The sequence below is a fragment of the Rattus norvegicus genome, chromosome 16 (genome assembly GCF_021556685.1).
Source record: "Rattus norvegicus strain SHRSP/BbbUtx chromosome 16, alternate assembly SHRSP_T2T, whole genome shotgun sequence".
Classification (NCBI taxonomy): Eukaryota; Metazoa; Chordata; class Mammalia; order Rodentia; family Muridae; genus Rattus; species Rattus norvegicus.
Genome location: NC_141549.1, coordinates 39,969,255 through 39,982,426, shown reverse-complemented (window position 1 = coordinate 39,982,426; position 13,172 = coordinate 39,969,255). Strand labels below are relative to the sequence as shown.

General features: G+C 37.6%; 2 protein-coding genes across 5 annotated transcripts in view; one reads left to right on the top strand and one right to left on the bottom strand.

Annotated features, from left to right (window-relative positions):
• Nucleotides 1–10,997, top strand: part of Fbxo8 (F-box protein 8) — a 45,386-nt gene extending 34,389 nt beyond the window's left edge. For 4 of the 5 annotated variants that reach the window (XR_015639414.1, XM_087588315.1, XM_087588316.1 and 1 more), the window contains 3 exons: nucleotides 6,870–6,988; nucleotides 8,903–9,099; nucleotides 10,146–10,997. Coding sequence is in view for 4 of the 5 variants with exons in the window: in XM_087588314.1 (XP_087444440.1) it covers nucleotides 6,870–6,988; nucleotides 8,903–9,099; nucleotides 10,146–10,333 (504 nt within the window). In the remaining variant the exon portion in view is untranslated. The remainder of the gene's footprint in view (nucleotides 1–6,869; nucleotides 6,989–8,902; nucleotides 9,100–10,145) is intronic. The other variant, NM_001012050.1, reaches the window with a different exon arrangement.
• Nucleotides 1–13,172, bottom strand: part of Erich1 (glutamate-rich 1) — a gene marked incomplete at its 5' end in the record, with an annotated part of 52,793,804 nt that overhangs the window by 43,681,937 nt on the left and 9,098,695 nt on the right.

Below are 13,172 nucleotides of genomic sequence, written 5' to 3'. Positions count from 1 at the left end.
CATTAATCTCCTGGAACCATCTAAAAGACCTGCTGTGTTTCTGTTGGTCACTGTAATGACCATAAAAAGCTCTCTTAAGACTTTTTTTTTTTTTTATTAACTTGAGTATTTCTTATATACATTTCGAGTGTTATTCCCTTTCCCGGTTTCCGGGCAAACATCCCCTCCTCCCTCCCCTTCCTTATGGGTGTTCCCCTCCCAACCCTCCCCCCATTGCCGCCCTCCCCCCAACAGTCTAGTTCACTGGGGGTTCAGTCTTAGCAGGACCTAGGGCTTCCCCTTCCACTGGTGCTCTTACTAGGATATTCATTGCTACCTATGAGGTCAGAGTCCAGGGTCAGTCCATGTATAGTCTTTAGGTAGTGGCTTAGTCCCTGGAAGCTCTGGTTGCTTGGCATTGTTGTACATATGGGGTCTCGAGCCCCTTCAAGCTCTTCCAGTTCTTTCTCTGATTCCTTCAACGGGGGTCCTATTCTCAGTTCAGTGGTTTGCTGCTGGCATTCGCCTCTGTATTTGCTGTATTCTGGCTGTGTCTCTCAGGAGCAATCTACATCCGGCTCCTGTCAGTCTGCACTTCTTTGCTTCATCCATCTTGTCTAATTGGGTGGCTGTATATGTATGGGCCACATGTGGGGCAGGCTCTGAATGGGTGTTCCTTCAGTCTCTGTTTTAATCTTTGCCTCTCTCTTCCCTGCCAAGGGTATTCTTGTTCCCCTTTTAAAGAAGGAGTGAAGCATTCACATTTTGATCATCCCATCCGTCTTGAGTTTCATTTGTTCTAGGCATCTAGGGTAATTCAAGCATTTGGGCTAATAGCCACTTATCAGTGAGTGCATACCATGTGTGTTTTTCTGTGATTGGGTTAGCTTTTTTACTGCTTAGGAAACAGGCTCAGAAAGTTTAAGTAAATTGCTTGTTTTCACATCATCAGGTGGCAGCACTGTGATCAGAGCATAGAGTATGGTTTGGTGCCACTTCTGAAAATGGTGCTCTTGTAACTCCACTGAGGAACTGTTCCTTACTCGTTCAAGGTTTTGTTTTTCAGTTTGCTTTCGTTTGGGGTTTGTGTGTGAGGTGTTAATTTTCCTTTAAACTGGGGCTTACATTATAGTCTTAGCTAGCCTCACTGCATATCCAACTGCCTCAAGTCTCCTGCCTCAACCTCCTTGGTAGTGCGGTTCTAGGATAGACCACTACACTGGGCTGGCACTGACCTGTGTACATCCTTTTCTTATTACAACTCAGTCTCGGATCCCAAGACATTCCTCTGCCACCCCCCTTACCTGGAATATTGCTGTTCAAAGCCTTTGATATTTACCCATTCACTTTATTTTAAATCCTACTGGGGACAACCCTCATATGGTTAATTTTTAACATTTTTGTGCTTCTGCTCTTACTCTCTCCCCTCTCTATCCCTTCTCTACCCATTCCTGTCCAGTCCCCACTTTCTACAAGTTCATGACCAGCCTCAACTTCTTATTCCTCTCCCCTCTCCTTCCTTCCCCTCCCCTCCCCTCCTCTCCCTTTCCCTTCCCCCTCCTTTCTCTGTCTTTACTCCCTCCTCAACTCAACTCCCCATGCCCTAAATAAATTATTCCCTACTACAAAACTAAACAATCTTTTTGTAACTCTTGGAGAGTGTTATATATATTCACACTACCCGTTTTTATCACACTCACCCCATACTCCTACTCAGTCATACCCACATCCACCTCTGCTCCCTCCTAATTATGGGTCCACTTTTTATTTGAATTTTTTGTGTGTTTGTTTATGTGTATTGGTATTTTGCCTGCTTGTATGTTTACACATGATGTGTGGTTGGAGCCTAGAGAGGCCAGAAGAGGAAGCCAAATTCCCTGTTTCTGAAGCTAGAGTGTTATGAGCAGTCCTGTGGACCTTGGGAATCTGACGCCGGCCCTCCAGAAGAGCAACTCCTTCCTAAAGACTGAGCTATCTCTCCAGCTCTATACTTTTAGTCTATACTTTTTATTTAATTAAAATATAATTTCGTCATTACCCCCATGCTCCTCCCATGTACTCCCTCTCAAATTCTGGGCTCTTTTTTCTTTCCTCATCAACGTTACACACACACACACACACACACACACACACACACACACACACACGCACCATTTTTTTCAGCTCTATCTTTTTAGTAGTTAATTACCTTTTAAGACTTTCTAGTTAATCCACCATTACATCAGTTAACTCCATGTGTGTGTTTATGAGTGTGTGGGGAGTACCTCTCCTATCCCTAGTCCCTCCCCTTTATCCTCTCTTATTTTGGAATCAAACCCAGGGTCCTGCACATAATGAACAAGAACTGGAGCACTGAGTTCCCCTGGCCTTAACACCCTCATCTGTTGGTTTGTTTTCAGGCAGGCTCTCACATGTGTGGCCTCAGACTCCGAACTCATTCTGTTTCCACTCCTTGAATTCCAGGATTACAAATATGTACTGCCACTCCTAGTTTTTGTTGTTTTTATGTGGTACTGGGTATGAAACGTGAGTCACATCTCCAGCCCATCTCTTGTTTTGCCACATTATTTTTGAAGTCATTTTCCTCTTCATCAAGCCAGAAAATCGGTCGCCATTCACTTTTCATTGCCTTGTAGGCTGATGTTTAACAAACATTCATCAAGTGCATTCACCTCCAAACTTCATTTAAGTGACAGATAGAGTTCTAAGTTATATTTTACAATCTATTACTAACTACTTTGCTGTTTTGTACATGCTCAAACCAGGATAGCTGCCATAGCCAATTACTTAATTTATAGTCTATTATTTCTCTTCATGGTATAGTGGTCTCTACAGGTTATGCATTTGAAGGTTCCCCAAAGCTTTTTGTGTATAGATAGTCCTGAAACTATGTATATATATGTATATATATATATATGTATATATATGTGGTGTGTGTATAGACACATTATATATAATATATACACACATATATTATTTCTATGCATATGTAACTATAAACTTTAACTCATCATAAAGAATAAGTATAATTACTAGAAAACTTACAACAATATATGGTAATAAATGTATTCTCTATATGATTTATGGTACTTCCACCTTTTCTTTGAAAGGAGTCAATGTGAGCTCCCTTTGCTAGCAATCACTGTTCTTGTGTTTCAGAGGCATTTCTAAGTAAAATGTTGGTCTATTGGTCCCCAGGGCCCCCAGCATGGAACTTGTGTCATATACAACAGGAACACAGATCAGATTAGGTGGGACTTAGAAACTTGTGACCTTACTCTATTCAAATGGTGACTAGCTTAAAATTTGGAAGTTTTGGGAAGGATTTCTGGATTAAGGTTGACTAAATAACAGTCCAGAAAGCAGATCCACACTAAGAAAGGACTGTTACATTGTCAAATCACACTGTAGAGCGTTGCTGCACTTCATTATGTAGCCTTCAGAGGTTCTCACATACATGTGGCTAGAACATAAAACTCAGCACTACTCTAAATTCAGTTTTAGACTTACTCTCAAGTTCAAGATCCTTCCCTCTTTCCCTGAATAGAGCCCATTTGTGTTTCTTGTATTGCCTTTGCTCTCATGAGACAGACAGTAAAAATGGTGTTCTTCAGCGTGCTTTTCTTCAAAGCTATTGAGACCTTTCACTCCCTCAAATCTTATCCATGTGTCCTAGTTCTTAGTAATTATTTCTGGTGTTGGACTGTACAATGCTTATTTTACATGCTCACTTATTTATTCAACCATCTTAAATTATTAATTTGTGCTATGGATATATTCTAGTTATTTATATATCTGTCTCATCACAACAAATACATTAAATTTTCTTTGGATAAAATACTTGTCTTCCACTACTCAGTGTCTGTTACTCAATACTGTATCTATTTAAATCTTTAAGGTCATGCTTATAGAGAGATATATAAATATGTGCATGTGTCTGTTTTATAAAGTAGTCCCTAGGTGTTCATTATTATATCTAACTATGAAACCTAAATGGATATTTTCTTAAAGTTCTCTAAGTCTTTGGGGTTGGTCAGATGACTCCAGTGAGCCAAGGTGCTGAGCCCATCAATGGCCTTCCAGACCTCCTCTAAAATCCTTGTGTGAATATTTCTTTAAACCAAACCTTAAGCAATACATTTTTAAACTGGGTAGTGGTGCACACACCTTTAATCTCAGCACTTTGAAGGCAGAGGCAGGCAGATCTCTTGAGTTCAAGGTCAGCCTGGTCTACAAAGTGAGTTCTAGGACAGCCAGGGCTACACACAGAGAGAAACCCTGTCTTGAAAAACTAAACAAAAATAAAACCAAAAATTATTTTAATATGAACATTATGAGTAAATATTAGGCATGATGCTGTTTTTTCTATTGTAAATGATGTATGCCTCATGGTAACTGTCTTTAGAAATACTTCTGAGGCCTATCTCCTTTGACAGAACATTTCAACTGCTGAGCTCACCTTTGTGACTAGAGTCACTTCACAAGACCAGAACCACTGTGCTCTAGTGCCATTACCTAATAAACACGTTTGAGAATTTCCACAAGTGAAGATGAGCAGTTACCCTGATCACAACAACTTAAGTAATTCTAAAAGTTGAACAGAATAGTATTCAAATTAGGAATTAAATTTAAATAAGCAATGAAATTAAATTGTAGAAAATTTGAAAACTGAAGTTTATTTTAGAAAAGCAAAAAAAAAAAAAGTCAAACAGATGACAGAGTTTGAGCAACTAAGCTCTAGTTGCAAGCTTGTGCTTTCTTACATGATGCTAATTGAACTGACACTAGTGCTTGCTGACTATTCCTCCTATCCTTAGAAGGCTAACCCTCCTGCTTCAGAGAAATCCGAGTCTTGAAACGGGCATGTGCCTTTTTTCCTCATAAAAACAATAAAGTTGGCTTATTTCAGATCATTTTCCCAGTTTTCTGAATTGTCTGTGTGCTCACTTCTTTGCATTTAATTAATTTAGAGAACTTACGTTAGATTAGATGTATAAGATTTCCAAACATGTTCCATAAAAAGGAAATGACCAACAGTGTATTATTATTAAATATCTTTTATGATACTTAATGATCCACATATTAAGGTTACTGTGTAACTAAATAACATCAAATGATGTTGAAATGGTACCATCATGTATCTATAGAATTATGAATTTTTTTGTGTAATTTTAACAGGGAGACCAGAACTAATTTAATACCTTTTACCTGGTAATTGGTATATAAATAAAGTATTATAAATAAGTATTATAATGTATAATCAACATCCCCTTGCCTTTGAGTCCGTCCAGTTAAACTTAAGCACTGGACATAATTGTGAAGTTTTACCGTTGTTCTGTAGAGGCATTTGGGAAGCAGACACGACTCACAGTTTGCACATGAATGAGCATACAGTCCACTCTCAGTCATTCCGACAGAGGAGGGAGGGGAGCGAGCACTGACCGTAGTCTAGTCCCTGCCCCTCCAGCAGTGCCAGGAGAGCCTCACTCCCAAAAAGACTTTCTACCTTGACCTGGCACAGCATGTAGCCGCTGTTTCTCAGAGTTGATGGAACACAGCATGAAGGGGCAGGAAAGCCTCATGCTGTCACAGTTTGCTCTTCCAGTTGATGCCCTAGCATCGCCTTTATAGTATCACACCTCACGTGAAAGGTTGATAATGTTGCTGTTGACATTCTGATGGCTCCTAAAATCAGCTTTATATAAAAAATCTTATCTTCAAATTGCAACATGCAGCTAATTAGAACCTTTCAAAAGCATTACCTCATAGAACCAAATTGCTTTTTAAACTTTTTAATACAAAATTTTAATGAGGAAGTTTTTATCTTTGAGTCTTTCACAAAAATTCTTAACTTTTTAAGATTCTAATGTGCACAATATTTCTGAGTACAGTGTGTTTGTAAAGTGGAGAAATGCTGAAGGAATTTATGTGCGAAAGCAGTATGTTGCATGTACATTTTATGTTCTAGTCTGCCAGTTAGCTGCAAACATTGTTACTATCCAGACGTGCACATTCATTGGAATGCATGTATCTGGAACTACAAGTTGAAATAAACACACCTGCCTTTTATTTCAATAACTGCACATTCAAACGGACCTGAGATTTATTTGAATGTGAGAGAACATTGCTTTCAGCATTTGGATTTTTTTGTTGTTGATGTTTTGTTGTTGTTGACCAAAGTCAAAATAGACACAGATGTAAGGGTAATGCTTCTCTGGACAACTCTGCATGCAGAGAAAAGGAAATTCAAAGACAAAACCAATCAAAAACAACAGAAGTTGTGTTATCTTTTCTGCTTTTTCACAGTGCTATTTTAACCAGATGTTTACAAAATACAGTGATGTTTAAAGGCAGTGTAGGAAACTGTGATTCAACGTGGAGTTTGGCCTAAGTCCTGGAACTACAATAATGTAATTATCTTTGTTTCCAGAACTAAGTTGTTAAGTGTTTCATTTGGAGAATCTAATTATTTTTCTCAAAAAGCTATTCTCCTAAAATGTATACCACAGTGTTTTATGAGCTTTAAAAAAATGCTCTCTCTTAGAAAAGGGAAATATTTGTTGCAAAGCTCATTTTTATAGTCTACGTCATGGCTTGACCACATCCCCATCAGGATTAGTCCATATTTCTGTACACTTGGTTTATCCTGTCATGAGGCAGAAAATACGAAGTCTGAATCCTAACTTTGAATTTCCTCCTCTTCATTGCATGGAAATTATCAACTACATCCTAGTTTTAGATCAGGCTTCAGCTTGTTTTTTGCATGTTAGAGCTGTAAACACTCTAGTAATACTAGAAAGAACCCACAGCTGTGGCTCTGCAGTTGCCTGATTACTAAAGTTCTAAGTCAAAGCCGACCATGCTTATGTAGACTTGTCTTTCTGTCTTAGGGAGTGAGCTACTTTATGTCCAAGGGTATCCTAGATGATTCGCCAAAGGAAATAGCAAAATTTATCTTCTGTACCAGAACACTAAATTGGAAAAAACTGAGAATCTATCTTGATGAAAGGTAAAGCAAAAATTAATTTTTATCAGAAATGAGTTAAGTAATATATGTGTTAAATTTATTTTAAAAGCTATAATACATAGAATAATCTAGTTGCAAAATTGAGTAAAAATATAAAATAAAAATTATTGTTGATTTGACTTTTTTGTTTAACATGTTGCTAAAAGATTGCCATTATAAAAAAAAAAGTATATATAAACAGCTGTACTGACAGCACTCAGAAGCAGAGGCAGAGGTTCTCAAATCTGTGGCCAGCCAGAACTGGAGAGTGAGACACTGTGATAGCCCAACATCCTGGGATAGCAACTAAAAACAGACATCTAGGTAGAAGTTGCAGCCCTGACTTTTTCTTAATAGTTAGTCATGAGCTAAGTGTTTAGGTAACCAGAAGTTCTAAGTCCTGGAACTGTCCATTTGAAAATTCTATTGTAAAGACAAATCGTAAACTTCAAAACATAAGGAGTATAAGGATGTGCATGTAGTTGCATAATGTTGCAGAGAGCGATTATGTGAAGTCTGCAAATTCTGCAAAAGTGAACCGGGAGAGATGCTTCACCGTTAAGAATACTTGTTGCTCTGCAGAGGATCTGGGTATAGTTCCTAGCATCCACATGGCAGCTCACAACTCCAGTGCCAGATCATTCGTTCTCTTCTCTCCTCGGTGGGCACTGTATACACAGAGTGCACAGACAAACAGGCATACAGACAAAATACCCATACACCTTTTTAAGTCTAGAAAGGTGACAGTTAGTATGCAATCATGCAGGTATAGAAGATGGATCAGATGGCATTTTCATCAGAGAGTTACTCACCTGTGCCCTTACATTCTTGTTAATTGCATACAAAAATTCTCAGAGGAGCACTTACACCAGTATTCTGGTCATGAAGGAAGTCTCCTATAGAAGGTATTGTCCTTAACTACTTTGTCTTTAAATGCTAAGGACTTAGAGACTGGTTCCTCTTTGTAGATCTTTCTGTAAATATTTAGCTTTGCTGACCTTATGCTCTCTGTTGCATTTGCTTATAACTCTGCCATTTGTGTGGTGTAAGCAAACACAGGCCAACTATAAACAAAACAGTATGACCCCGTTCCATCAAATCTATTTACACATACAAGCAGTAGGTCAGAGTTTGCCCACTGGCAGTATTTGCCTAGCCTTGCTCTAAGTGATTGCTCAAATAATCATATACTCAAGTTTGACTTCAGTAACAGTTGAAGAATGTTGTTACAGAGAGTCACACTTCATATTACATGCAATAGGTCAAAATATATAACATACATATGTTTATATATCTATAATGTTTATATAATTATAGACAAATATATATCCATAGAATTATTATTTATTGTGCCCATATGTTCAGATGGTAAGTAACCACTCAAAAGAATGATGGGAATCCATTTCCAAACACAGATTATTTACAATAAACTATCAGGAAGGAAGAGCAGGCTGTAAGACAGTGTATAGTATATAGATACATGGGTAGCTCTACCTCTGAAATGTGCTTGGAGCAATAGAGGAAGATCCATTACTGTTTAGAGGGCACCAGCTCTAGGGCTCTTTGGACTTAGAGAGCACTTGGAAAAAATAGCAGGGAGGTTGGTTGTCTGTGTATAACTCAGACTAGCCTTGGACTCATTATCCTCCTGCCTCAACTTCATGAGTGTCACCACAGCAGCTGAGCAGCACTTTCAATACTTCAAATCTTATGTTCTTCATAGAACTCTGTATTTTACTTTATCATGCTTTATTTTAGCCTATTCGAGAAGTTCAAAATAGCTTGGTTTAAAGGGTAAGGATAAAGTATACTGATAAGAGTAATCAATAATGAAGTCCTTTATATGGATATGAAATATTATGCTTTTTATTTCTTTTAAAACACTAACTATAGCTGTACCTTTTTCTTTCTCTTTAGGAGAGATGTCTTGGATGACCTTGTAACCTTGCATAATTTTAGGAATCAGTTTTTGCCAAATGCATTGCGAGAATTTTTTCGTCACATTCATGCTCCTGAGGAACGTGGGGAGTACCTTGAAACTCTTATAACAAAGTTCTCACATAGGTTCTGTGCTTGCAATCCTGACCTAATGCGAGAACTTGGCCTTAGTCCAGGTAAGAATAGCTCGGTGGGTGTGAGTGTGAGTGTGTGTGTGTGTGTGTGTGTGTGTGTGTGTGTGTGTGTGTGTGTATCTACAAATTCTAATTACTTGTTGAACTGTTGCAACAGTGACTGCATAAATGGAACACTCAGAAGGACATGCACTTACTCCTTTGCACATGAAACGCGTAGCTTTATGAGGAAAGTTGGATTCATGTTATTACTTGTTATTTTTGCCAGTGACTGTAAAGGTTATATTGAAGCTTTTAATAATATGTTTCCATTAAAATTTATTATTAATACAATTAGTTTTCACCATGTAGATACTTATGTATGCTGTGATCTCTAATAAATGTATGTTCATTTTATAAATTTACTTGTATCTTTGTACTAAGAAGTGTGCTTATTAACCAAAGATTACAAAACACTTACTTGTTTATGTGATATTTGCTGATCATGCTTCATAAGATATAATACCTGACTTAGCTCTCTTAAGACTGCAAGATTCTAAGATGTAAATAGTGTAGTACTGCAAATGTTACAATAGTTGCTACTGCTGTAATATTAAGCACCAAGTATTGCCCTGTGACTCTATGAAAAAAAGAAAATTACTTTGTTGCATGCACTCAGTCAGATCAATGTTTTCCATAAAGGTCTATTTTTAAAGTTAAAGTGCAGATTGCACCCACCTTTAAAGGCATATTGCTCCATTAAGAATAGTAATTTCACAATCTGAAAGATTATTTTCATTCTATTTTTAGTGCCAAGGTAATATATTTCATGGCATTAGGAATGCTTTCAAGTTAAATTAGCTTTTTGTAAAAAGCATTCTTCGGAAATAAACATGTTGACTTTTTTTTAACAGGCAAGATAAGGCCATTGGTGGAGCTCATTTAGTCGTAATTGGACAGAAATGTCTCTTTCGAATGGGAAGAAAAGCCTAGGCCCACAGGGTGGATTGCCACCCTGTATGATCTATTGAGATTTTGAACCTTCGTCTCCTTAGCTCCTGTGGGTATTTTGAGTTAACTAATACTGATGTGTTTTCTTTGCCTTCCAGATGCTGTCTATGTACTGTGCTACTCTTTGATTCTACTTTCCATTGACCTCACTAGTCCTCATGTGAAGAATAAAATGTCAAAGAGAGAGTTTATTCGAAATACCCGCCGAGCTGCTCAGAACATTAGTGAAGATTTTGTAGGACACCTTTATGACAACATCTACCTTATTGGCCATGTGGCTGCATAAAAGCACAATTGTTCGAACTTCAACTTTTTACTCCAGACTAAGGCTACCCAGGGACAGACTTAGTGGCAGCAGGGTTGCATCAGCACTGGTCACTCCAGTCCAGCCTCTGTGTAAAATCCAGCTTGACTGCACCCCCTCTTTTTGTTTAACTGTTTTCTAGTTTAGAAATCTCAGAACTAACTAATTTTGCAGAACTTTTCTTAATTTTGCTCATCATGTTTGCACAAAACAGCCACTGTATAACACAACATTAGAGAATGTTAAACTGACATATACTCTATAAATGGAGTGTTTGTGCATTAGATTTGTCTGGAAACTATCCATTTTCATCCTTTTAAAAATACCATGTAATGTATGCATATTTAACTGAAGAGATTTATAATCATAATTATTTTATTGTAAAGATTTTAACTAAAGGTTTTCCTTTTCTCTGGAACTGAGTTTGGAAATTTATTTGACTCTGATCTAAGAATATTGTTGGCTTTGTCAAAGTTAGACCTGACCCTACAAACCATACCAGCTTCCCATTTCTCTGAACTTGGAAAAGAGTGTTGATTTGTTACTATATTAATATACTATGCAAAACTGGCCTTATTTGTATAACATATCATTTGGTTCATTTTGAAAACTTCTGGGTTAATAAAGTTTCAGTATATCATTTAAACATTGAGAATATAAAAATGTGTCAGAATTTAGAAGTCACATTTATAAGCAGAATAAAATATGATTAGAACTTGAGGAAATATTTACTTCCTTGTTTCAAATACTCAGTCTTATCTATTTTCCTAATCTTGATCTCTCTTCACAGTTAACTAATAATATGATACTGTGCTGTGAATCACATTATACATTCCATTCTTCAAATATTTATTAAGGGCTTTTCCTGAGCTCTGTACTATACTACATTACAGTAGTGATATCTGGACATGAGTTCTGCATTCAGAGATGGCACATGCCTGTGTGATAAGAGGAAGACTGCTGAATTTACTTTATCTAGTTGTCATTTTTGATGCATGATGCATTGATCTCACACACACACAGACAGACACACACAAACACACACACTTTTCTATAGATGTCTCTGTTACCTCCTGAAATTTCCCTCCCTCTCTACCTCCTCACTTTACTAAATTTGACTGTCATTTTTTAAAAAAGATTTCATTTTCCTATTGTTTTCCATTTAATTTCCACCTTCTACCTCCCTTTTTCAATATAATTTTCTAGTGTGAATATTCAAACAGAAACTAAATGTTTTACAGAGAAAGCCTGAACACTCCACCTAGATCCTACAATCACAGTTCCATCCTGTTCAGCATGTCTGAACTCATTCCTCCACCCATCAGCTCCTCTTAATGACTTTAAACATAGCAAGATGAATTTCAAAAATATATATATTCTCTGTTGCTAAGCACATAAGTTTATATATCATTGACTAGAGGTCTACATTTTTACCATCTTTTCACTTTGAGATAAAATTTACATTTAAAGAAATGTAAAAATGTGAATCTTTACAAATGCCTATCTGGTGCAAATTAAATTGCTAGGTCAGTTATATGAAGTTTCTTAACTATAGTTAATATTACACCACTTCGTGTGGCATAGTCTCTACCCACAATTTTAGAGTTGTTACATGTTACAAGATCTGAAGTCTTTTGTTTTTAACAAGCATCTTTAAATGAGGGAAGAAAAAAATATACTTTCATGTTTGTCAATATAATTTTAAATACTCTTATTATTTTGGGAAGATTAAGCCCTTTTTACAATCATTTTCTTCTCAAAGTGGGAACATTTATTCAAGTTGGAGTCAACTAGAAATTGTCATAGTTTTATTTGATTTTTTTGTTTTATTTTTTTTTTTTGAAAATCATTTGTCTCTCATACAATGCATCCTAAGCACTGTTCCCTTCACTCCTCCCAGCTCTCCCTACCTCTCTTGTCTCCCAGATCCACTTCCCTCATTGGCTCCTCTTTAGAAAGGAGTCCAAGGGGTTGGGGATTTAGCTCAGTGGTAGAGCGCTTGCCTAGCAACTGCAAGGCCCTGGGTTCAGTCCCTAGCTCCAAAAAAAGAAAAAAAAAAAAAAAAGAAAGGAGTCCAAGAGTCTACAGCCAAACAGGACAAAGCAAGATACAAGAAGATAAGGCAAACACAAACAAAAACTCATATCAGGGCTGGAAAAGACAACTCAATAGGAGAAAAGGGACCTCAAGAGTCTGCAATACATAGTGGGATCCTACATCCTACCCTGCCTGTATGGGCAGAAACTGGAGACTGCATGGCCCAGAGACTTCAGGGTGAACCAAACATGACTGGGGGAATAAAAAACTCAATGAAATAACTCCTAATGACACTGTTATACTCACACCAGTGCCTGCCTTGTCCAGTTGTCATCAGAGGTTTCCTCTGGCAGCGTATAGGCCTTATGCCCAGAGAGAGTTTGTTTTGTGGGATTCATAGTTGTATTTGAAAATACCTTTTTTTGAAGAAATTTTTGCTGAATATGCAATTCTACTTTAATGCCTTTCTCCTGTTTTGTGTATATATACAAATGTGTGTGTGTGTGTGTGTGTGTGTGTGTGTGTGTGTGTGTGTGTAAAACATTCCCAAATGTTGACCCCCCCCCCCTTTCTGGTCCTCTCTCGCTGAGTTCTCCATCTCCCCTTTCACCTATGAGAGGGTACCCCCCACCCTATCTCCCCCCATGCTGGGGCATCAAGACTAAAGGATTAGGTGCCATCTTCTCCCACTGAGGCCAGACAAGGCAGCCCTCTGCTACATATGTACCAGGGACCACGGACAGCCCATGTATACATTTTTGCATGTTGGCTCAGTCTGGGAGCT